The sequence below is a fragment of the Balaenoptera borealis genome, assembly GCF_965194805.1.
Source record: "Balaenoptera borealis genome assembly, chromosome: 11".
Classification (NCBI taxonomy): Eukaryota; Metazoa; Chordata; class Mammalia; order Artiodactyla; family Balaenopteridae; genus Balaenoptera; species Balaenoptera borealis.
Genome location: NC_138868.1, coordinates 37,343,886 through 37,369,325, shown reverse-complemented (window position 1 = coordinate 37,369,325; position 25,440 = coordinate 37,343,886). Strand labels below are relative to the sequence as shown.

At 50.4% G+C, this 25,440-nt stretch overlaps 1 protein-coding gene across 12 annotated transcripts in view; it reads left to right on the top strand.

Moving 5' to 3' along the window:
* NAV2 (neuron navigator 2) overlaps positions 1–25,440 on the top strand; it is an 858,870-nt gene that overhangs the window by 806,870 nt on the left and 26,560 nt on the right. For all 12 annotated transcript variants that reach the window (XR_014231592.1, XM_082342380.1, XM_082342385.1 and 9 more), the window contains 11 exons: positions 2,550–2,722; positions 9,117–9,270; positions 10,278–10,440; positions 11,182–11,282; positions 13,424–13,519; positions 15,198–15,366; positions 18,652–18,887; positions 21,190–21,344; positions 21,545–21,616; positions 23,263–23,459; positions 24,366–24,484. Coding sequence is in view for 11 of the 12 variants with exons in the window: in XM_082342380.1 (XP_082198506.1) it covers positions 2,550–2,722; positions 9,117–9,270; positions 10,278–10,440; positions 11,182–11,282; positions 13,424–13,519; positions 15,198–15,366; positions 18,652–18,887; positions 21,190–21,344; positions 21,545–21,616; positions 23,263–23,459; positions 24,366–24,484 (1,635 nt within the window). In the remaining variant the exon portion in view is untranslated. The remainder of the gene's footprint in view (positions 1–2,549; positions 2,723–9,116; positions 9,271–10,277; positions 10,441–11,181; positions 11,283–13,423; positions 13,520–15,197; positions 15,367–18,651; positions 18,888–21,189; positions 21,345–21,544; positions 21,617–23,262; positions 23,460–24,365; positions 24,485–25,440) is intronic.

Sequence of the window (25,440 nt, the reverse complement as noted above, 5' to 3'; positions counted from 1 at the left end):
GTAGTTTTTCTGTTTCATGAGACTACGTGAAGCCCTCATCTTTCATTTCATACGTGTCATTTCTTCCTCATCATATGCTGGCCACAGAGTTCCAGATACTAGAGCAAAATTACTCTTAAGTGGTTTTTTCCTTAGTTCCAAAGTCTTTTTTGGAATATGTGTCACTAGTTATCCCATCGTTAACCGTAGTCCTTATCTATTTATTTACATAATTGCCTATGATAGCATTAAATCACCCACCCTTGTCTTTGAAAAATTTTTGACCATTTGCTGTAAGTAAAAGCTTCATAATGTAGTTGTTAGCAGTTAGTGAGTGGTTCTAAATTTGGGGGGGGGGAGGCGGGGGTCATACCTCAGAATAGCAAATATAATAGAACCAGTGTCCAATGCAGTGTTTCTCCATGCTTCCATAATCCCATCGAGCTACTTGGCCTTCCGTACGGTGGCCTCTTGAACAGTTTTTCCCATTCTTCTTGGGAAATTCCACTCCCCTCTCCCCATCCAATTTTTAGTTCCGCTGTCAGGGCTGTGACAGTCAGTTCTGACAGATGTTTGCTGCTCCCCGACTTCAGTGCAGGGACACCCCGGGTTGATCTGAAGCTGGCCAGGACTCACAGGGCCCCGTTTGTCAATGCTGACAGCATCGTGTTTTCACAGTAGCTTCATTGTCCTCATTCATCCCATGCACTTCCCCCTCATTTTGTGTTATCTTGGATGGGTGGCGAGGTCTAGTGATGGAGGAATCGAGGATTTAGTCATTTTACTTATTGATGACTCGCTTCGGAGGCAAGCCGAAAGGCCAGTTCAGTGTGATCCTCTCATTGTTCCGATTAAATTTTTCCTTATGTTACTAATGGCTTTTAGTCAACTCATTTGCTATGACTTAAACAAACAGAATTAACTCATGTTACTGTTTCTAATGTGCTGTTGATAAATACGGTCTGATTTAATTATCAAAGTGATGAGAATTATTTTCTATGAAAAATCATGATTATCCATTTTCTTTAATTCAGGAAATAAAACTTGTTTGTTTTAAGACAACTCTTGGTTACCAGTGCAATTGGGGAGGATGGATAATTGGCATCCTTAGAGAATCCCAAAGCTTAATTTTGTCTAATCTTTATCATCTCCTCTTCTGCCTGACATTTTACCAGAGGTTGAAGCAAGGATTTAGGTTGATGTATACCAAATCCTTCTCTTTCTGTGACTACTCTCTGGAAATATGGCCATAAGTAGGAAATGGGAGAGAAATGGGATCCAGACTCGCCCACAAGCTGGACATGCAGTTTGCTATGGGTGAAACTTTGAAGGGAGACAATTCCCATTATTTCAGAATGACCAATTTTCTGAATTTCACAATGGCTAAGAAAATGCCCAGAATACGTTTTCAGTAGGAAAAAAAGACTTTAGAAAAAGGAAATTACTTTTTAAAAGACATTTTTCAAGATGAAAATTTATTTTTTGGCCTAGAAAAATACATGCTTATCATGGCTTTCAGAGCAGACATCGCACTTTAAATTCTTTATGTTCTCACTAGAATTTTCAAATCCATCTCATGGTTTGGGGAATCTGTGATATACCAGTTCCTTTTTCCCAATATGGTTAATACGTTTCTTTAAAATATCATTTTTTGAGCAAGAAGCAAGACAGCTAATTTTCTGCTTTTATTATATTACTTGTATAGAAGGACAGCAGGGGCTCCTAAGTATATATATCAAAGAGCTATGCGGCCATGTTGGGACCAGTGCAGCAATGAAGCTACCCTTGCTAAGAAAAGAAGACATGCCAAAAAATAATAATAATAATAAGGCTTAGAGATGACTGATAAAAGGTCAGAAAAGAGTGAGGAGTATAGGAAGGTGGGACAGTCATTTCAACCAGACAGAGAAGCTTGCAGAGCTCGGATGGTAGGGGCCTCCAGACTCGCTCTTCCTCTCTTTCCATAATAGAGGAAGATGCCCTTAATGCTTTGAAAGATTCCTGATCCTACCGGAAACCTCCTCTCTGTATGGTGTTTATTATTAGCCATGTCATGTCTGAAAAGTCCGAAGCTTTCCCTGTCACTGGCTTTCTCTGTTAAAAATTGTCTTTTTTCCTTCCCCTTCCCCATTTTTGCTTGCGTTTTCTCTGGCAGGTCAATGAGGTAAGCAAGACCAACGTGAATATCAGATACCAAGCTAACCCATCCATTGATATGACTAACCTCATCCGCATCCGTCACCGTGTCTGAGCACCCCGCTTTGTTGCTGTGTCACCTCCTCCTCCCGACATCCATCTGCTGAGCCAGGCTCTGTCTTGCTGTTGGCATCTAGTCTTGAGCCAAGAGTAGGCATGGAATGTTATCCACAGGTCCAGTCCCCTGAGCTGTCAACACCAGATAACTCTTCTTCCCTTAATGCACTGATTCGAGAGAGCTGTTGGGAACCTTTTTCATTGCTGGGGGGAAAGCGTGGGAGAAGTAATTTGCTGTTCACTCTGCATGTCTCCGTTTTGCCGAGGCCTAAGGGGTGGTCTCAGCTCCTGCCAGGCTGACGGTCTTGTGTATTCAGTTACGCAGCTCCTTCAAGCAAGCCTTCGGGAAGAAGAAGTCCCCCAAGTCGGCATCCTCTCATTCAGACATTGAGGAGATGACGGATTCTTCTCTGCCTTCCTCACCAAAGTTACCACACAACGGTTCCATGGGCTCCACTCCCCTGCTGAGGAACTCTCACTCCAATTCTCTGTAAGTCTGTCTGCCGGGGTCACTGTGGTCAGATGACATCTTTGGCCCCTGGGAACCCTCTCCAATAGGAATGGCTAGCAGTCCTGCTATGTTCCTTGGGGTCCTTTGTGTCTTGCGTTCATAAGACCGTGCATATTCTTTCGGTGTTTTAGGACCAGAGAGTTTAAAAGAGAAAGGAAACGAGTTTCTGTTCTGCTGGCCTCGGTGTGCATAATTAGTTGTCTGGTCTTGGGCAAACGGCTTAACCTCTCTTTGTTTCCATTTCTTTGTCAAATTGGGATAGTGGTTGTCTCATACTATCCTAAGAATTGAACAAGATAAGTGGATGTGAAGAGCTACAGCCAGTTGTGCTCTGACAGGGAGATGATGGTATAAGTGTTGGCAGTTTGGGCTGAAATTCTGGTTCACTTGGGTGACGGGGCTTAGAGAGATTACACTTTTCTTCTTTGATCATCATTTAGTGTTGACTCTTTCTCTGAGGTCAGCACTCAGAAATTAGACGTTTAAAAAAACAGAGCGATTCAGTGACGATTCTCTTTACCAAAGGGCTGTATATTTCGTCGAGTGATTCATCACCATGAACTCTCCCAGTCGACTGTAAATGAGTCTGTTTGTACAGAGCCCTTTGGGAACACAGCTGGTTGAGTGAGACAGGCAATTGCTCCCTTGGCCTTGGCTTAGGTGCTGTTGCCCTTGGCAGAGAGGTACACAGAAGGGAAGAGTCATCTGCTCTTGCCCAGCCAACCTCCCGTGCTTTCCACCGAGCACCCACTGAGCATTGTTCCATCAGGGCGCAGGGAGACAGTCCTGTGCCCCATCTCAAAACATGAGGCCGAGAATCTAGAGGCAAGAAGAGGTCAGGAATGGCTTGGGACAGGCAGGTGGGGACCCAGGTGTCTGCTCAGAAGGCGGCACAGCTGACTCCCTGCAGCGGTGAAGAAGATTGCCCCTGCAATAGGGCAGTCAGAGCTAGGGCTGAGTTCCATCAGAGCCCTTGGCACAACCAGGTGAGAAGTGAAAGAGGAACCAGAGCTCAAGGGGTCTGTCTGCAAAGGCAGTTCCCGCGAGATAAGATAGTGCCTGGGAGAAGAGGACCGCTGTGGCTGGGGTCAGAACAGCCAGTGAGCTAGGGTTGGACAGTGGGGTGGGGTAGTGGTGGACACCTCAGTTTCTTCACTGGTGAAAGTGGGATTTGCATCATGGGTTCTCGTGAGGGCCGGGTCAGATCCCATACGTGCAGGGCAACCTCCTTGCGATCTCAGGAGGTCAGGTCTGTGGCGCCGTCCCCAGGTCCACTCAGCCAGCCAGCCCGCCCGCAGAAGACAGCAGCCTGCGCCAGCGTCCCAAAGCCGGCTCACCAGACGGGTGCCGGAAATGCGGGTGAGACGGTGGGCCAGGCCTTGGTGGCACGTCGCCTGCACGGACTGCACACGAGACAGGCAGTGGAAGCAAGGAGACAGAGCGTAGAGCCCTGGCTTTTCTATGAACCCACCTACCAGTGAAGCATGGCCTTGTCAGGGTGTCTGCTTTACTTAGGTCAGCAGCTCCTCTTCTCTCGGGGAGCACTCTGGTAAGAGGAAGGCCCTGCGGACGGGCACTTCCATCCTGGGCAAGGGCACTTCCATCCTGGGCAAGGGCGAACCCCAAGCAGGGGGAGGGAGAGGAGTGCTGAGCGCTGGAGTGCAGTGCCCGCCTGAGGCCCTGTGTGCTGGCGTGAGGGTTAGACCAGCGTTCAGGAGTGTGAGTCCTGTTTGACCTGAAGAGTGCCCAAGAGGTAAATAAAGGACAAGCTGCCTGTGACTCACCTGCCATCATCCCAGGGCATCTCAATCCAGTTGTCTGTTTCCTGGCCAGGAGAAAAAGGAACTCCTCATCTGTTCTTTATGTGTTGGTATAAACTTCTCATACGACAGCCCATGTGAGCAGGACACTACCCAAGACGGTTCTGGAGAGACCAAAGAGAATAAATATTAACCACCCCTGGGGATTAGGGCCTGCGGGGACGTGACACAGTAGAGCTGATTCCACTCCTGGGGTCTGCTCCGTGCCAGGCGCTGTTCTTGGCTCCGGTGACAACAGTGTACGAGACGATCAAGTCCCAACTCCGGTGTAGACCCTATGTGTCAGGGGGAGAGACGGGCATTAAGCACATAAAGCTGGATAAACTAGAAGAATCAGATAGTGCCGAGCGTTCATGCTGGGAACTGAAACAGTGTGTTGGGATACAGAGTGCCTCGGCAGCAACTGCAGACGGGGTAGTCCAGAAAGGCCCCTCCGAGGAGATGACGTTTCAGCCGAGATCTGTGTGCCAGGAAGAACCCCTGGCTAGTTCTCGTCGGTAACACTAGCTGCTGTGACAAACTCAGTCGCAAAGGTCGGCGCCTTTACCCGTGACTGTTGATCTCTGCTTCCTTCCAGACCCAACACAGGTTTCCCTCATCGGCAGGCGGCCTGCCGTGTGGTGATGCCGGCACCGAGGCTGCCTCTGTCCTGCGGGCCCGTGTCCTCTGCTGAGTGTCCAGCCAGCAGGCGGGGAGGGGAGAGAGTGTGGAGGCCCTGCAGGCGTGTGTCGTGGACCAGGCCTCTTCCCACAGTCCGCTGAGCAGGGCTTCCGACCTTGGCGGGAAGACGTGACATGAGCGTGCCCGGGAGGGGAAGGAGGTGGGCCGTCGTAAACCCGTGGCCGACTCTGCCTGCCAGCAAGCAGGGCAGTCCTCCAGACAGAACCCAGAAGCAGGCCCGCTGTGTCTGAGAAAGGGGGGGCCGGCCAGCTTGGCTGCTGCGTCTCGGGCGCGTGAGGAGGTGGTGGGAAGAAGGCCTGCCGTGCAGAGGCCGGGCCCAGGACACGTGAGGCTTTGAAGCCAAGGTGAATTTGCGGCTGATTTCCTGTGTGATAAGTAGGCTTTGGAGAGTTTTCAGCAGGAACGTGAGATCATCCTTGAATATTCCTAGACTTGCCACTCGAGGACTTGGGTGTGTGGTGGCGTTGTTTCCGGCATGAGTGGGAGACACACACGGGGCCAGGTGGGGATCAGCGGCTCTGGTTTGACCGTGCAAAGTTTGCGATGCCTAGTAGACATCCCTGTGGAAATGCCAGCCAGCCTGGAGTTCCTGGAGGTGGAGATTTGGGAGACGTGGGCTCAGAGGTGGTTTCGAAAGCTGGGAAGCTGGAGGGATTCTCCAAAGGGTTGAATGGAGATGAAGAAGAGGCAGAGGGGCAAGGACTGAGTTCTGGGGCTCTCTCATACCTCAGGTTCAGGAAGAGAAAGTAGAGCAGCCAGCGAGGTGGGTGGAAACCCAGGAGCAGAGAGAAGAAACTGTTTGGAGGCGGGAGTAGTCACTGGGCCAGAAGCTGCCGGGCGGCCAAGGAGCGGTGCATTCGGCCTATGGGGCTCCCGGAGCCTGTAGCAGGAGCGCTCCCCCAAACCACTTTCCCCATAGGGACTGGGGGGCAGGCGGGCCCACCCTTTGGCTCAGCAGCCCTTTCCTGACATTCCACAGAATCCAGGCACACTGGAGATGTTTGCTTTGGGTCTGGTTTTCCAAAGCGTGGGCAGAGAGCAAATGCTTCTCTCCAGCCTTGAAGGGTTTGTAAGAATGTGCAGATCTAGACGCGAGAGGGCGTTCAAAGAAGAAACCAAAGGCAGAGGAGTCGGGGCTCAGAAAAGTTCCTACCCCGTGGGCGGAAGGAATGGCCGTGTGGGAAGGCAGTGTTTCCCACACTAGGGTGTGTAAAGTTAGGTATGCTCCCAGCCCTGCCTCCTGGGCATGAGGGCAGGAATATGCTGGAATTAAGTGTTAGGGGCTGAGTAGGAAAAATTAACATCAGGTTGCTTCAGTAAGTGGTCCATAGAGGGGACCCGTGTGTGTTCATCCATGCCTGCTGGGTGAAGTTCAGGAGCTTGCGCCCTGGAGTTAAGCAGACCCATCAGACTTGTTTCTGATTCTCACATTTTTAATGGGCATGTCAATTTCTTTCTGTCTCAGCCTCCCCGTTTTTAAAATGGAGATAATTGTAGTGTCTCTTCCCGAAAGTTAGTAGTGTACGTAGTGCATTAAATAATACGCTGCAGATGCCTGACACAGTGGTCTATGTATTCAGTAAACATTATGTGCCGATCAGTGTGATCAGATACTACAAATGAGGCAGAGAAGAACCCTGGTCCTAGGGGGGAGCCAGGGGCCACGCAGGGAGTGATTATCAGTGACTCGGCAGAACCAGGGGAGAAGGCTCTGTCCTGGGCAGTAGGCACAGGGGGACTAACTCTTAGCTGGGGCTTGTTTTCAACATCACCTCTGTTGTAGGATACCCCTCCTGTGCGGCCTCGCTGTGCTGTGCTTCTGAGAACTGGCCGATTTGTGGGGGACACGGGAGGGCCTTGGACTCCCAACAGACTTTCTTCCTTTTAGTTTGCTTCCCTTTGTAAAGTCATTGTTTGGCCAAGCTTCACAAAGTAACCCATGTGATAAATTACACAAAGTGGGTGTGGAGGAGATGTTGTCTCTCTTGCTGAGAAAGCTTTCTGGGGGAAAAAGCACAGGCCACATGAAGGAGACTGGAGCAAAGCGCCTTGCCGTGTGACAGACAGACAGACAGGGTGGACTAAGGCTGATTGTTCTCTGCAGTGAACTGGAATCTTCGAGATCTATGCAGGACATGGTTTGGCTAAGACCAGAATGTCACAGTGGAATTTTGTTCAGACTTTACACTCCATTTAAACCCAGAAACCATAGTCCTTTCCCAAGAGAGAACCAGTTTTTGCAAGCTCCCCTCGAAAACCTCCCAAACCAAAGAAAGTATGACTGTATAGTTAAACCCTACAAACCACAGGCTATCCAAAGCACAGAGAGCTGGGGGGTTGGCGGGGGGCAGAGGATGATCTGATTTCTAAAGATATTACTGTCTCTCTAGCTCTTTTAGTCCCAAATCTGTTGGCCTCAGTTTCTCATAGGTATGAAATGGGAATAATTATATGATTTTTCAAGGGTCTGTTGGAGGTTTCAGATTTTGAAGTGGAGAAGTTTTCTTGGATGCTGACAACTTTTTAAAATAGCAGATGATTTTGTATCTCTCAAAACAGCGCAGGGTGCAGGTCAAGAAAATAGCCACAAAAAGATTTGGCTGTTCAGGCGTTAAATTTTTCTTCTAGTCCTTTCTGCCCCTGAAATACAATTACATCTTTTTTAACAATTATTATGGTTCTCCTTTGGCAATTAACATTTCCACTCCCTCTCCGAGTTTCACAGGTCAGGTCTGGTTTGGCCTCAGATCCAGTACTTGGGTCCTGGAGAGAGGGCTCGAGTGATTATTTCTGCACAGACCACGTGCTCACCATGTCATTCAGAGATAATCAGCTTCAGCTTTGTAACTTCATGAACTTGGGCTTTTTTTCCTTTCTTTTTTCTGTTTTAGTTCCAAGAAATGTCAAAGCTTTCTCTTCTGGATCACCCCACACCTCAGCTCCTATAATCTTTGAAATCAACAGAACTTTTTTTTTTTTTTTCTTTAATAGAAGCTATCTTTTCTAACATTGCAATTCATCATGACTTTTATGATCTTCCAGTTTGTGCTGACTTGCCAGTATCTGAAGGGCAAACCTAAGTAATCGAATAAGGAACTCAGCCTGGAAGGTCCACCTCTTAAAACAGAGGGACTCACAGGGTCCCACAGTCTCCTGATCTGGTGTCCAGCTGGGGAAGGAGGACAGCTCACTACACTGTTGCATGTTTTCAGATAAAATTTTGGCTTTCATGTCGCATCCTCTCTGCTAACTACCTGAGATGTTTCTCTTCCTTGCCATGGGCTTATTAAGCAGTATGGGGGGGTGGGGGAATGAAAGAATGTTTCTCTCTCTGGACACCTTTAGGGGAGTGGGCTTTAGAATGTGACCAGAAACAGACTAGCATCTTCCACCCATATCTTTAGGTTTCTTCCCATTTTTGGCAAATAAAAATCACCCTCAGCTGTCTGACCCTGGAGTGTCCAATCTTTACAACAGACAGTTGACCTCATTTCTCTGAGTGGGTTTAGATATCAAGGGCCATGTTGTATCTTTATAGGGGCCCAGCTGTGTACACATCACGGAGGGTTTCAAACCCCCAAGGTTACCATTCCCTTTTGCTGGCTCCTGTTTATCCCTAGATCACTGGAATTTGGCTGAAAGGCATACCGGAGCCATTCAGATTGCCAGAGCTCTGCAAAGAAAGAGTGTAGAGAAGTCATAAAGTCTGTGAATTTCAGGTGCTTTTGATATTGTCACTTCCGGGAAGCACCGGGCAGCTGGTTATACAGGGTTACTCTTTAACAAACCTGATGATGACGTGGTGGTCAGTGGAGAACTTAAAGGAGCTGAACTCAGAGCCGCCTTGGTCAGTAACACTCCTCTTTCCCTAGCATCTCGGAGTGCATGGATAGTGAAGCCGAGACGGTCATGCAGCTCCGAAACGAGCTGAGAGACAAGGAGATGAAGCTGACCGACATCCGCCTGGAAGCCCTCAGCTCTGCACACCAGCTGGACCAGCTGCGGGAGGCCATGAACAGGATGCAGGTGAGATCCAGGAGTGCGGCTGAGCCCCTGGCTGCCCGGGGAGGAGATGCTCCTGCCAGGCGCCCTCCGCTGGGATAGCCTTCTGCACACCTAGATCGGAAGCTTCCCTCGAGGCTCAGCCTGACGCCTCTTCCTGTGCCAAGCCTTTCCACGTCCTGCAGCTGGAAGAGTTAGTGTAGTGCCCTCATCTGGATCCCTATAGATTTGTTCCTACGGCCCCTCTCACCTTTTGACACAGATTGAAGGCATTTGAGTCTCTGAGCCGTTCTGTTTTGCATCCCTTTCTCTGGATGTAGGACCAGTGCTTAACACATAGTAGGTTCTTTATAAATATTCATGGAATGAAAGACCACTGTGGATTCTACTAAATCAGCTTTCACTGGAGAGCAGCGTTTCCCAGAGGAGTTTCCGTGAAACGCTCGTTCCATAAGAAACTCTGTGAAAAGAAGGCTCCTTGATCAAAAATGTTTGGGAAATGCCGCACATTATGTGCCCCTTTCAGATTCACAATGCATACCAGCTTATTAAAGGCTCTGAGAAGTCCTGCAGTAAAGGTCTGGGTTGAGAAACCCAGAGTTTTCAAACTTCCTAGATAAGACTTTTTCCACTTACCACCCAGATTCTGGGAAACATTTCTGAGGTCTTGTCAAAGGCCAGCTCTCGGACCCTCCTGTGCCAGAGAGGTCTTGTCGGGGGACTTCCCTGGCGGTCCAGTGGTTAAGACTTCACCTTCCAATGCAGGCGGTGCGGGTTCGATCCCTGGTCGGGGCGCTAAGATCCCACATGCCTCACAGCCAAAAAAAAAAAAAAACCCAAAAGAGAGAGGTCTTGTGTATACAGCAAAGGCAGTGACCACTGTTGAATCTCTCTGATGGTGTAACTTACTCTGCCTCCATGGCTGGGATATGCACTTGATCCCCGCAGGGAACTTTCAAATCCCTCCTCCAGGAAAGGCTTGTTCGCATGGTAGCCACCTAGTAAGTGAGCTTCTCCCTTACCCTTCGCAGAGTGAAATAGAGAAGCTGAAAGCTGAGAACGACCGGCTGAAGTCGGAGTCTCAAGGCAGTGGCTGCAGCCGGGCGCCCTCCCAGGCGTCCCTCTCCACCTCCCCAAGGCAGTCCATGGGGCTCTCCCAGCACAGCCTGAACCTCGCTGAGTCCAGCAGCCTGGGTGAGTGGCGTCACAGGGCCTGCAGCTGGCACTCTGGTCTCTAAGCAAGAGCCCCAAGATGAGCAGATCAGCAGATCACGTGGAGAGGCAGCAGGCGGGTGTGTGCTTAGGGTGTACGTGTGTGTGGGTGTGCGTCTGCTACCAACATGAGCCCAGCCAATAGACTGCTGTCATGCTTTGCTCCAGCGCCCCAACTTCTCCAAGCCATGAGCTTGGATCCCCTCGCCCACCATGCTGAGTTCTGTTTGATCCATTTTGAGAGGCTGACCTGCAAGCTGTATGCTGCATACCACCCGCCCCCTGCCCCACCTGCCCTTGGTAGCCGATTGGGACGCTGGCTTGGTTTATGACCTTCCTGCCTTGGGGCTGGATTCAGGCTGGCTTGATAATTAGCGAATGTGATCTAGGCAGATCACACAGGTCTGTGTGTAAGCATATCGAGGCTGATGCTTTGGTTTATTATCCATGACGCTGCTCTTGCTGTCGTTTTGGTTGAGTCTCCCTTGCACTTCCATTTGGCAAAGGTACATCGTCAGCCCGCTGGCTCCTTGATTGGTCCACTGTTGGTTTCTGTGGTTGCGTTCTCCATTCTGCCCTCTCCCCCCGCCACCCCCCATCCCACTTCCCCTGCACCACGACACCTGGTTTGTCCTGCTGCTGTGCCGACAAGCAGCGGGGGTGTCAGGAAGCCGGCTTTGCTGTCCCCGTGTGCCTAAGGCTGTTGATGTTTTCCATTCGCAGACATGTTGCTGGATGACACTGGTGAATGCCCGGCTCGGAAGGAAGGAGGCAGGCATGTTAAGATAGTTGTCAGCTTTCAGGAGGAAATGAAGTGGAAGGAGGTTAGTTGGATCCCTTACCTTGCTTGGCCTGTCCCTTCCCCAGGTAGAACTACCTAGCATAGTGATTCCATCATCACGCCCCATCACCTCAAGAGCCTGAGGTGATTTGGAAATAGTACTAACGCTTTCCCTAACTAACCATACTCCCCAGCAGCATTTTGCCACCGTGAAAGTGAGCCAACGGCCCCTCCCTGTCTCTCGTGTTTGAAAAGTGTGTAAAGAGTTCTAAAGATGGTCCACACTGCACCACTTTCAAGTATCTAGCTAAACGCTAACATCAGTCAGAAACGGCTTTTCTGAATTTAGTATATTCCCAAAGCACTTCAAAGGCAGCTAAGCACATTTAGCCCGGAAGGTACAGAAGTAAGCCACCCAGATTCATCCGACCAAGAGCACCTGTTGTAATCCAGTCATCAGAGGCTGCTGACCAAGTAGAAACTGGGAGGTAGAGGTGGTCAAGCCCAGGAGCACACAGGTGGCTAGCAGTGAAGATGGTGGGGCACCCTGACTCACTGAGGCTGGGAATCTGAGTTTTCTGAGTAGTTTCTGTTCTCTTCCAGTGTCTAGAGGTCATACCCCCGTCAGAGACTGTTTTAGGGTGAGGGCAAGGGTTGACAGTCAAAGTTGATTTTTAGTCGTCAGTTAAATCTAAAGGATGCTGAGAATGACCATCTCTCAGATAAGTGGGAAAAGACCTCCTGAGCCCCTCATGTAAGTCCCTTGAGGCTTTTGTTTGCTTGTTAGTTCTGAGTATTTTAGCCAACACGCTGTCATAGGCTCTGAGAGCTTGGGAGCCCGCAGTGCCCATCAAAACAAAGCGTCTGCAGCCAGACTTCTCTGCCAGGGGATTCTACTTTGTGGCTGGCTGTCTAGTCTCACTGACGAGGGTAGCCCCAGGATTTTGAGCTGCCAGGGGTCTGAGCATGATCTAGTTTAGAAAGATCCAAAAAATAGTTCAGAGCTTAGCTGGTAGAGTGATAGACTATCAAGGGGGAAGTCCATTCTTATAACATTCTGTTAATAAACACAAGTGGTATCTGTGAATGCATTTTATTCTAATGATCATCAACACAACAGATAGATCTTACATTTTACGGAAGTCTGTCACTTTCCAAAATTGTCTTGTTCTGGATCACCACAGCATCCAGATGAGGTTGGCTGCCCAGATTTTATCATCTCCATTTTACAGTTGAGAAGCCCAAGACCCAAGCATCACTTACCTAAGGCTGTAAGGCAAGTGATGGGGCCAGATCATCTCACTTCAAGACTGTTGCTCTTTTCTCTGCTGATTTTGCTTAACCGCCAAATACACCCTCTCCTCTCCCCACCTCCCTCCACTCTCCTAATTCTATATTCTTATCAGCATGTCAGATATTTTAAAACCAAACAAAATGGAATGTTCTATTAGTTTCCTTTAATCAGTGTGATCAGTTAGCCCCCACTATGCAGAGCCCTGTGGGCAGAGAGGCAAAAGAAGTAGAACAAAGATTATTTTTTGTGAATTTCCTGGAGTTTTACCAGTTTTCTGAATTGGACATGTTTTAACTTTTAATTAGAAGAAAAGAAATCAATACTATTAAAAAACAGAAAAGAAGAAAAGAAAAAATAAAAACATCCTGAAGGAATTTAAGATCGAGCAAGGAGACAAACTTGGTAGACAAATAAGACAAATACCTAAAAATAAACAAGTGCAGAATATATCATCATATAAGTTGTGTACAGAACTGTTGAAGCAATGTGAGCTCTGAGCCTGGTGGGTTGATCATTGAAGGCTTCCTGGAAGAGGTGAGTTGGTAAGCAAGGTTTGGAAAGGGAGAGATGGCAGAAAGGAGAGGGGAGAGCATTCCCCGCAAAGGATGTGTGATCTATACACCATATGAGGTGCACAGTCGGTAGAAGGTTCTAGATTCCAGAGAGGAGATCCTCTCTTGCTAACCCACGGGTTGCTGTTTTAGCAATAGGGGAGGAAAGTGTTTAAGACCATTGCATTCAGTCCAAGTTACATCTGGTGTTAAAACAAATAGGACTTTTCTTCCCCTCTCAAACCATTGGCGGAGTTCTAAGACAATCTGAGTCCTCTGGTAACCTGAGTCAGAAAGGAGCCACCTGTTTTTCACCTGCGGACATTTCCTTGCCCTTAGGATTCCAGACCACACCTCTTCCTCATCGGCTGCATTGGAGTTAGTGGCAAGACGAAGTGGGACGTGCTCGACGGGGTGGTTAGACGGCTATTCAAAGTAAGTGCTTCGTGAAGACAGCTACGGCAGTGCACCCGAGCGGGGGCCTGGGCCTCGGGAGGGAAAGGGCGGTTTGTGGCCCGAACCTGGTCATTCATCGGGCCTGTCCCCTCTCCCACATCCTTATGTTGCTGGGACTTGTCCCCTGGCCCTCAAGGGAACAGAAGGAGGATGGTAAGTATAGGCTGGTAACAGGACCAACTATTCTCATCTGCCCTTGGCAGTGGTTGGCCAGCCAGGGAGAGGCATTTTCCTGGTCTTGAGCGATTACATGAGCCTCTCACAGTGAACTGCTAATGTCTACATTCTCTTCACCTTAGAATTGTGTCCTGTTGAGTATGTTTTGCAGCGTGTGTTCTGGGGCTACGACATCATGTTTCCACCCTTCATTTTGGTAGGGGGATTTGATCCAACTTACGCTGCGTCCCATGCCAGCACTTCAGACTCTGTGATTTGTGCTATGCGTGACACTGACTTCTGATCCGTGGCTGGTGTCAAGGCTGTTGGCACAGTTATTTTTCTGTTCATTCTAATCACATCACTGGAGTGGGTGTTTGCCACAGGAGAAATTACTAATGAGCATCTAGGTGAACCCTGACGTACTGGGTGATTTGAAAGAAGCTTCTGGTACATTTTTTTCTATTGACCTGAAGTAGTTCAATAACCAGAAGTGTTCATTAATCACATCCCCTGAGTATTAATAATAGCCCACATTTTTTGTGCCAGAGACCACATTGGTCTAGTTGAGTTGGTCTGATATCAAAACCTGACTTTTAACTAGTATACTCTAGTCTCCTAGCATCTAGACTCAGGTGGCTTCACAGAGGGAAAATTCTGTTCTTTGACCCAAGCTCGCTTCCCATCTTGACAGGCCAGTCTGTAGAAATGAGATGGGGTGAGAGACAGGAATGGCTTATAGCAGACCAAGCCTGCTGCCCCAGCCGAAACCTTATCTCTGCTGATGGGCAGTTGGGACATCCCTGGATTAGAAAGACCACAGTTGGGGCTGAAAAGAGCCTGTGAGGCGTCACACGTGAAGAAGTGAGACCATTAAAGGTAGAGACTTGTTATCAGGATTCCACCTCAGTCGTGTGGCTACCACAGAGCCCATGGACTTCGTTCCAAGTTCACTGACCTAAAACCTTCCGGTCACTCATCTAAGATGGAACACTTTCCAAATTAAACACACATTTGTTTGTTTAAAACTCTAAGCTGCTTTTTTCTAGCAGCCCGGGGTTTTGTTCCCTTTGTCATTATATGGCCTTTGACCTGAACCAAAAGAAAGGGCTGGTGGAGAGATTTCTTGTCAGAATTACTTTTTCATGCATTTTCCAGCACCATTCACAGGCCCCAATGTCTTTAAGACTTCAGCTGAACTTATAGGAAAAGCAGCTTAACTTTTCCGTGCTTGGTTCATCCAGACTAACTGTTCACCATCTTGTTAGGGTTTCCCACCCTCCCATCACTAACCGAATAAATCTGTACCTTAAGGGGCCTGTGATACCAGGGCGTCCTCCCCAGAGAAAGTCAGCTCTTCTGCCCCTCGTTCCACAGCTCGATTTCAACTCAGGCATCAGCTGGGAAAGAGAAGATGACCGTAAATCACCCAGTGAAGACGTGAGTCTTGGGCAGATTTTTCGCCACACCTTTGACGGGGTCTTTATTTTATTTTGTCCAGGAGTACATCATTCACGTCGACCCCGTGAGTCAGCTGGGGCTGAACTCTGATAGTGTCCTCGGCTACAGCATTGGGGACATCAAGCGCAGCAATACCTCCGAGACCCCCGAGCTTCTTCCCTGTGGCTACCTGGTTGGAGAGAACACAACCATCTCTGTGGCCGTCAAAGGTAATCCAGCCCATTGCAGGGGTGGGAGCTTCCAGAACTGTAGGTTTTGTTCTGTGACTTGGCACGGGAACCTGTGGCCATGATTTTGTTTGTGCATGTATATGTGGGTTGTATTTTTTTCCCCATCCACCGCAGTTACTCTTACCTAAGCAAGTTGAACGGTCTTCAGCTTTTTCAGCGACCGTCGGAAACAAATAATTTTAGTTTATTGCTGAAATTACATAACAAAAGGTGCCATTAGCCTTATGACTCTGAGATGATGGAAGCTTAATAAGCCTGTTGAAATGGGGCTCCACTGATACCAGTGAGTTACTCTTGCCGGCGAGCCTTAGATGCAGTCCCATTCTACAGATGGGAAACCACGATGTGCTGTGGGCCAGAGGGGAGTTGCTCGGAGCACCCTGCGGAAGCAATGAAGCTCCTGCCCATGCACGATGCTGCTCGAGCTTCCAACTGCCTCATCACCTAGAGAGGCTACGCCCGAGGCTAAAGTTCTGTGGAACTTTAGACTCACAAAGTATTTTTTGGAAAAAAAAAAAAGTTTCACGGCCAAATAAGTCCGGCATCGTTATTCCCATACAGGTTCTCTAAAGCCTCTGTCCTTTAATGTCCTGACCCTTGCTGTTAAAAAAGCTGTGTGATCTGGTCTGACACAAATGCATTTGACTGCAAAACCCCTTTTTTCCTATATTTTATGAACCACTTAAAGAAGAGATTGCTAAACACTGTCCTAAGCTCAGCCTTCACAGTATCTTATTTCTTCCCTGGAAGGCATTAATCTTGACTGTAGTTTTGGGGTTGTTTGATGCAAGCTTTGTTTCCTAACTGGGAGGTTTTCTAAAAGCACCCCAACATTCCTCATCAGCAGGAATGAAGATCTTGCCCCCCTGGTGACCAGTAGCATGTTCCTGTTGGAGCCTCACACATAGCCTTATCTTGTTGGCATTCCATAATTGTGGCCTTGGGCTGCAAGTGACAGAAACCTACTCAAAACTAGCTTTAGCCAAAAGGAAGCATACAGGCTCAGGTACCTGGAAGATCCAGGTATAGGCTTCAGGCGCAGCTGGATCCAGGTGCTCCAACAGTGCCATCAGGATCAGGCCTACCTCGGCTTTGCTTATTTTTTGAGCTTTCTGCACATAGCAAATGAATGGCCCAGATTCATCCTTCTAGCTTAGGAACCTAGAAGAAAGAGAATGTCTTTCTGGAAAAGAGTGACAAGAAATTCTTAGGGGTGATTCTGGCCCACCATGGGTCCAATGCTCATCACCAAATCAGTCGTTGTGACCAGGGACAGGCTTTGGCCCGGCCTGGTCACAAGCCCACCCCTTTGGTGGGTGAAGGTGCTGGGTCAGCCCTGCTTGGACCGGCTGGAATGAACTCCTTGCAAGAAAGAAGAGTCCCACTACAAGGGGAAGGAGGGGAGGGCTGCCAGGCACACTTTGACAACAGCTGTCCACTCCAAGAACCCTTTAGGGAAAGCCTGATACGCCATGACTTTAAACTGCGCTTCATCCACGCTGGCGAGCAGGTGAGCGCTGCAAGCACTGAAGGGTAAAAGGAGTGACCCGTTGCTGAGACCAGAGCAAACCTCTGTAGGAACAGCGACAGGATTCTCTGCTTCCCAAACAGGCCACCTCACCACGGAGCCTAGCTGGTGCTGCTCTCAGCACATCACGTTGTTTTAGCATCTCTAGGGATCAGCTCGGGTTTGTTTTTAAGCGATACCTGACTCTTCTGTTTTCCTGTGGTGCTTGACACATATGTCTTCAAGGCGCTGAAAACCACTCAAGGGGCTTCCCTGGTGGCTCAGTGGTTGAGAGTCTGCCTGCCGATGCAGGGGACATGGGTTCCAGCCCTGGTCTGGGAGGATCCCACATGCCACGGAGTAACTAGGCCCGTGAGCCACAACTACTGAGCCTGCACGTCTGGAGCCTGTGCTCCGCAACAAGAGAGACCACGATAGTGAGAGGCCCGCGCACTGCGATGAAGAGTGGCCCCCGCTTGCTGCAACTGGAGAAAGCTCTCACACAGAAACGAAGACCCGACACAGCCAAAAATAGATAAATAAATAAATAAATAATTAAAAAAAAAAAAAACCACTCAAGGATTTGAGCCGAAAGAGATCCGTGAGCTGCAGATGATTCGCTTCAGTGGCACCGGGGCAGGGGCTGTGGCTTTGTGTGCTCTGAAGTGAGTTCGTCTGCAAAGTAGTCACTGCCAGGGGGGTTTTTGACAAGAGACTGAGACAGCAACGTAGATGCAAAGAGAGGGGTTTCAGTGTGTTTTAATCCCTGCCCCGTGTTTGTTATTAAGTTTAGACAGGAGACCCTATCCTCCATATTTTGCATCAAACTTTGAGCCCATGTAGGCTCTGTTGAGACCAGTTCTAGGAAAGTCTTAGGCCTGTACCCAGAAGATCTCATTTGGGATCCTTCATCAGGATGATTCTAGAACAGTCACTGTGCTATCTTTGGTTGGGAAAGATTGGAAACAAATGTATAGATGCATTAGGGGGGTCTGTTTGCAGTGAATTAATTATGTGGATGGAAGATGCTACTGTAAAACAGAATAAGTGCTTTTCAGTTTATTTTTTGCCTACATATAGTGGTTTCTTGAGGTGCTTTTTAATAGAATTGCCTTAGGTTCTGGATAAGTAACCTTGGCTGGATCCTCTCTTGGGAATGATATGAAGAAAACAGCTCTAGTAAAGCCAACAGCCCTGAGTAATGACGTTGTCCCAGGCAGGGAGGGGGAAAGATGTTTCCTCTTGTTGTTGGAGAGGCTCAGCCTAGGTCTGCCAGTATTCACATCCCCAAATCAAATGGTCCCACCTTGCGTTTTTCCTCATTTTAACGATAAAGTGTTGATACCTTCATGGTGTATCTGAGTGTGGACAGCAGCGGCACCTGGAGTGAAGGAAATAACAGGGTGAAGAGGCAGCCCCAGGGTCTGGGTGGACACGGGAGATGCACGTTTGGTTTGAGCCAACACCACCGGTAATGGTAAATCCAGAAAGACAAGTAGGGCTCAGAGTCTTATGAATTCTGCGGAGGATGGATGAGGACTGAGGGGCCAGATGTTAAAGGTGAATCTGTGTGTGGGTGGCAGTCAGCCAAGCCAGGAGCCAGAGCACATGGTGCTGGTGAAGGGAGCCTGCGGTGTCCCTGGGTGGGCGGGGCCACCCAGGAAAGGGATAGCCTTGCGTTTTGGCAGTCCCAGGTGGGCAGGCACAGAGAGCCACCCTCTCTGCGGGGCTGCGAACACTTCCTCTCTCAAACACAGGGCTCGCGGAAAACAGCCTGGACTCGCTGGTGTTCGAGTCCCTGATCCCCAAGCCCATCCTGCAGCGCTACGTCTCCCTGCTGGTGGAGCACCGGCGGATCATCCTCTCTGGGCCCAGCGGCACTGGGAAGACCTACCTGGCCAACCGGCTGTCAGAGTACTTGGTGCTCCGGGAGGGACGGGAGCTGACAGACGGGGTCATCGCCACCTTCAATGTGGACCACAAGTCCAGCAAGGTGAGAAGGTCGTTCAGAGGCTGCTGCTTAGTCCTTTAAGAACTGGTGATGCCACCACCCCCGTGATGGCAAAGCAGCGTTTCTTACAATGCTCACCTCTGATGGTTATAAAAGCCTGGGGAAGGAGGTCAGAATGGAACTAGCAGAAAGGAAGGCTTTGACCCAGAACGTCCCAGCAAGAAGTTCCATGTGTAAGTCGATGTAGTTCATTTCTTACTTCCCCGCTGTGAGTTGGGCACAATGCTCAGTGCTGGTAGTTCTTTAAGGTCAACCCAGATGCTTCCACTTCAGTTTACCAAAAATTCATCACGAACCTACCAGGTTCTCTTGTTTTTCCAGAACAAAACCTTCTTTTGTGGAACAACAATAATAAGAACAACAGCTCACATGTGCAGACTGCTTACCCTGGGAGCAGCAAACTGAACGCCCCACAGCAGGACCTTCGAGGAAGTAGTTGTCACAATCCCATTTTACAGATGAGGAAACTGAGGCTCGAGGCAGATGACCACGTACCTAAAGCCACTCAGATAGCACTGAGCAGTAGACCGGAGCTCCAGTCGATGTCTTAGACCCCAGAGCCAGCAAATAGGCTTGATCCTGCCTCACAGGGAGCAGTGGAAACGTTCGGACAGCCTGACCTAGTCCCAGCCTAGGGTTATGAGGTGTTTTCTCAAACTTGTTCATTATCCATGCAGTGGTTGTTGATGGGTGATTCACTCTGGCCAAGGGGGCCAGGAAGTCAAAGGTGAATTGGAAGTGACTCTTTCACCTTAAGAATCACCTGGCATCCTTGAAGATGCAGCTCCCAGACCTCATTCCCAGATGATCTGTTTCAGTAGGTTGTGTGGGGCTGGGAATTTGCACCACAAGTTCTCCAAGTGACGTGGACACAGGGACAGGACTACGGGAAGTGGTCAGAGCCCCTGTACCAAGATCCTCTGTGAATAAGCTCAGGAAAGGCGCCCTCTCCCAGGACCAGGGAGAGAAGGATCCTAGGCACGTGGCTGGAGGTCGAGCCAGGCTTGAATTCAGCCCCCACTCACTCCCCTTGGCCAGGCACCCTTGTACAGAGCACAGCTCCCCAACTATACCCTGCAAACCTGCATAAGGAAGAGAGGGCTCCAAGCCTCAAGATCCCTGGCCTTGTCAGGTGCCGGAGGCCAAGAACCCACAGTGGAGAGGAGCTAAAAGGAAAAATAACTAGTAACTTTAAAAATTGGGCTGCTTCTATTGCTAAAAGCCGCATTTTGACTTAAAAGGGAGGCGTGTGTGTGTAGGAAGCAGAGGAGGTGTGACCCCCTGAGCATCCAGGCCAGCGTGCAGGACAGTGGCATGGGGAGGCGCCCACACCGAGTCCAGATCCAGGCCTGCCTCCGACCCTCTGTGCCATCTCAGGCTGCTCACCTGACTGAGGGATGCCTCAGCTTCCTCATCTGTAACATGGAGACAGTCATAGTGCCCACCCCAGAGGGTTATTGTGGGGCACAGAAGTTCATATGTGTGAGGTCCCAGAGCCGTGCCTGGCGCAAGGTCACTCCATCCTCATGGTGATGATAATACCATCAGGAAGTTGTTCTGGGTTCACTGGCTGGCCCTTAGCTCACCGTTTTGGCCTTTCCCCATCGCACATTCTTCTTTCTCTTCCTTTTCTGATGCGCCCCTTGCCCCAGCTGTGCTGAGCTGTGTTCTAGTGCCAGCTCCAAACAGTGCCCTGCCCATTCTTCACAGTTAAGGCCAAAGGTTCCCCTTTCACCCAGACCTTCCAAGGCCCCCCATGCATGGAGACCACCCCCCCTGCACCATTCACTGTCTGTCTGCCCCAGCACTCGTCAGCAGGACATATGTGTGTTTGGGGGCAAGGGGGTCCTTTGCTGTGCTGATTCATCAAGGGCTTCTGTGTAGATGGCTCTCAGGCAGTGCTGTGGATGTACGGAGGTGTGTGAGGCGCTTGCCCTCAGGGCCTTCCTGGGAGGTTGGCAAAGTAAGAAATAGTAGCGCTTCTAGAGAGTGCTGGAGCAGGTGCAGCACCATGCCTGGGCACCCCCGTGGTGCCTGCTCTTGCCCAGGTTTTCTGTTGCCTGGTGAATTCCAGAAGCCAGGGCCCAGGCCCTCCTCACCACTCCCCCGCCCGCACCCCCTGCGCCCAGGCAGACTCCCTGTAGCGGGCAGGCACTCAGCACCGGTTACCGCGAGGCCTCAGGAAGGGCCCCTCTGCCGGTACCGGCCCGGGGCGGGAGAAGGCGCCGAGTACGTGCGTCTTCCTGGGGGCGTTCACCCACTCATTCCTGCCCGGCCTCCGCAGGAACTGCGCCAGTACCTGTCCAACCTCGCCGACCAGTGCGCCAGCGAGAACAACGCTGTGGACATGCCCCTGGTCATCATCCTGGACAACCTGCATCATGTCAGCTCCCTGGGCGAGATCTTCAACGGGCTGCTCAACTGCAAGGACCACAAATGGTAAAGGCAGCTCTGGACCTCGTGGCCCCTGGGAGAGACGCGTGCTACAGGGGGTAGGAGTGCTGCACGCACGTGGCAGGGAGGGGCTGGGGCGGGGGATAGGGGTGGGTGGCAGCCAGCAGCCATCTACCTAGGCCCTTAGATGCCCCGGGATGCTGCGACACCTTCTCCAGCTCTCCTATCCTTCATTTCCCCCGCAGCCCTTATATAATTGGCACAATGAACCAGGCTACCTCTTCTACTCCCAACCTGCAGCTTCATCATAACTTCAGGTAAGGAGTCATTTTTTGAGTACGTGCTATATGCCGGGAACTGTGAGCATTTTTCCCCGCTTCACTCATTTGATTCTCACAAAAGCCTCAAGTCGTTAAATTTCTCATTCTCAGTTTACAAGTGGGGAGAATTAAGTGGTTTGTGTGAGGTCACAGGTCACAGTCAGATGGCAGGGCTGATTTGCACCCAGATCTCTTTGAGGCTAAGTCCTGGGACAGCGGTGCCCCGGGGGCAGCTCTGGGCAGGGACTGTTGTCACGCAACCCTGCACGTCACCAGTGGCACGTCCGTCTGTCCCAAGCGGACATGAGCAGTGAAAGCTCCTGCTTATGAATGTCTTCATGGAGCAGAGTCTGTGGCCTTCGAGCTCCAGCTGCTGTGAGCCCTCTGCCCCAGCCCCGTACCGAGCTACCCCACTGCTGGGGTGTGGGACTTCTGCCATGCTAGGTTGTGTGGCTTCTCGCCTTGCCGTTGCGAAATGCCCTCCGCCCAGTCCTGATGCTCAGCTGACTCCGTATACTCCTCCCCTGCCTGGGGCCTTAGGTGAGGATGAACAGCCGTCTCCTGGGGTGAGACCCCCCCCTGGCTCATTTTCATGGCCATTCTGCTGGCATCCCTGTTGAAAGTAGACCTGAATTGCGGTTATCAGAGAAATACCAGCTCCGCCAGGTCACTGAGATCATGGGTCACCTCTGCGTCCAGGCTGTCCCAGTCTTATCCATGCTTTCTCTTGAACGTCCCTCAAGACCTTTCTGCTCCTGCTTCCCCCATCACCGCCACATCATCTCCCAGCACACTGTTGCAGTCATTTTCTAACCAGTATGCCTGCCTGCCTCTTGGCCCCCCCCTGCAGGCCATCCTCTGTGCCAATGGCAACCGGAGTGAACATTCTAGAATTCAAATCTGACTGTAAATCCTCATGCAAGAAGTCCTTCAATGGCTCCCCATTGCCTCCAGAATGAAATCCAGGCCCCTTAGGTTGCCAGGTCAAGTCTAAACTCTGGTTGCACTGAACCTCTGGCAGTTTCCCCAAACACCCCACACTGCTGCTCATGCCTTTGCAGATGCTGCAGCATGCTCTCCACCCCACTGCCGCCCCGACCCCTGCTCCTGCCTTGCCTCACGTGGCTGCTCCATTCATCTCCTTTGGTCTCAGCTCAGATGTCCCCTCCTCTGAGGAGCCTTCCTTGATTCCCCAGGTTTCGTCATCTCTCGTTCCTCTTATCTGCCTCCTCCGCTAGACTGTGAGCTCCTGGGGAACAGGGACTGTGTCTGAGTCATTGTTACAGCCCCACAGCCCAGCACGGAACCCGTCACAATCACAAGGGGCAGTTAGCTCAGTGGTCAGAGCTCAGCCTCTGGAGTTGGACTGTCTTGGTTCTAATCTTAGCTCTTCTGTTGACTAGCTGTTTGATCTTGAACAAGTTACATAACCTGTCTGTGCCTCAGAATTTCTACCTGTAAAATGGGTGGCGATCGTATCTATGGCACAGGGTTTCTGTGAGGAGTTGTGAATTGATGTATGTGCAGTGTTCAGAAGAGTCCAGTTTGAGTATTAACATATGCACCTTCCAGCTCTAGTGAGCTTTGATTCGTGAGGTTGGCCATAGTCTTTGTCATGGAAAAGTGTTCCTGACTTCTTCCAGGTGGGTGCTTTGTGCCAACCACACGGAGCCCGTGAAGGGTTTCCTGGGCCGGTTCCTGAGGCGGAAGCTCATGGAGACGGAGATCGGTGGGCGGGTACGGAACATGGAGCTGGTAAAAATCATCGACTGGATTCCCAAGGTCTGGCATCACCTCAACCGCTTCCTGGAGGCTCACAGCTCCTCGGACGTCACCATAGGTGGGGAGGGGAGGCCGGGTGGGTGCCGACAGGCGGGCTGGCAGGGGAGGGAAGTGCTGCTTCTGGGGCCCTGGCCTCCTCGGATGGCTGTCCCTGGGCCCTGGTAGCTGGGTGCTGCACTGGCCACATGGATAGAGAAGGGGACAGAAGGACAGGCACAGCCTAGACAGACCCGGGCTGTCTCTGCCCTTCTCTCCTGCCCAGAGCTCTGGGGCTGATGAGCAGCAGAGACAAGTGTCCAGCCCCAGGCTGGTGCAGAAACTGGGGGCTCAGTGAGGGGCCCCCACCCCGAGGCTCCCCCAGGTGGAAACCACCCTGTGGGATTGGCTTTGCTTTATAAATAAAATAATGTTATCGACATTCCTAAAGCTTAAGCTTCAGAGAAAAAAAAAAAGATCACTGGTCATTCCACCATCCTGATGTAATCATTGTAATTTGAGCTTATTTTTTCTGTCCTTGTCCGTACATGTTTTATGTAGTTGCAATCACGGTGTACATACAGTATGTTCTTTTTATTTTCACTTCAAATTGTCTCATGGGCATTCTGTATTGCTCTGCAAAATAATTACCCTGCGAAATAATCAAATGTGGGTGCACCGTCACTTCCTTAACTGTTTCTGTTCTCTCGGACATCTACTGTGCTTCCATTTGCAAAGGTTAGGACTAATAATATCTCAGTGAACATCTTTCTGCATAAAGCCTCGCCTCCCTTTGGGGTGATTCCCGAGAGGAGCGCGGTCCCAGGGTGGGGTTAGGGAGCCCAAGCTTCCTGCTCTGTGCCCACCGCGTGGCAGTTGGTATTTCCGCTCTCGCTCAGAAAATGCAGGGTCCCTCCTGTGAGGGGTGCCCGGGCTGGCTTCTCCTGCCCCCCCGTTTCAGTCTGACTGAGTTCCCTGTGGTCCCCAGGCCCCCGGCTCTTCCTGTCGTGCCCCATCGACGTGGATGGTTCCAGGGTGTGGTTCACCGACCTGTGGAACTACTCAATCATCCCCTATCTCCTGGAAGCCGTCAGAGAAGGACTCCAGGTAAGAAGCACACTGCCCACTGACCTCCTCAAAGTTTGAGGGACTGTTCTAGTGACCAGAGGGGTTGTCTTCATCTCCCTCTTCAGAAATCTGACTGACGTGAGGTGACAAGCCCTCACCTGTGAAGCCATCCGTCTAGCGCAGTGTAAGACACACTGGGCTGCAGATCCTGGCTCTGCCACTGTTAGCTGTGTGACCCTAAGCAAGTCATCCAGCCTCTCTCTGCCATAGTGCCCTCATCGATGGAAGACAGAACAATAGTACCGTGCCACAAAGAGTTATTGCCAGGGTTCAGTGACGTCATGGCCATCAAGTGCTCAGCCTAGTGAGTGCACAAGAACTGGACTATGTCACTTCACAGTTTGCAAAGCATCTGCTGTTTGGTTCAAGCTCTGCATTTGTCCTGGGGTTAGGCAGAGATTTTTTGGTTTTATCCCCATTTTTTAAGAGAAAATTATGGCTCAGAGTGAATAAGTGACTTGTCCAAGGTGAGGAAGTGGAACTTGAAGAATCTGGGATTTGCATCCAGGCCTCAGGTTCTTGGCCCTAAGCCCCATGGCACTCGCTGCCTGACGCCAGGACCCCTCACAGGTGACCCTGGGCCCACGTGGCTGCCCATCCCTCCTGCCCTGCTGCAGCTGGAAAGCCCAAATCCTTCACTTCTCACTCAACCCAGGGGCTAATGCTAGGAGCTTAGCAGTAAATTGGAGATTGTAACAGTTTTACTGTTGAGTCTGGAGGTGGCCTGAGAAGGTTGTCCGCTTTCAGGACCACTCTGAGTAATTAGCAGGCATCACGCACGGCTGAATTGTCCAGGAACGAGCTTGACAGCCGGGTTTCTGAGGGCTGTGTTTCCTCAGTACCAGACAGTGGGAGACACATGATGCTGGTGGAGGGCCCGGGGCGGGGGTGTGTGCACACCCACATGCATGTGTGTGACGGTACACGTAGGGATT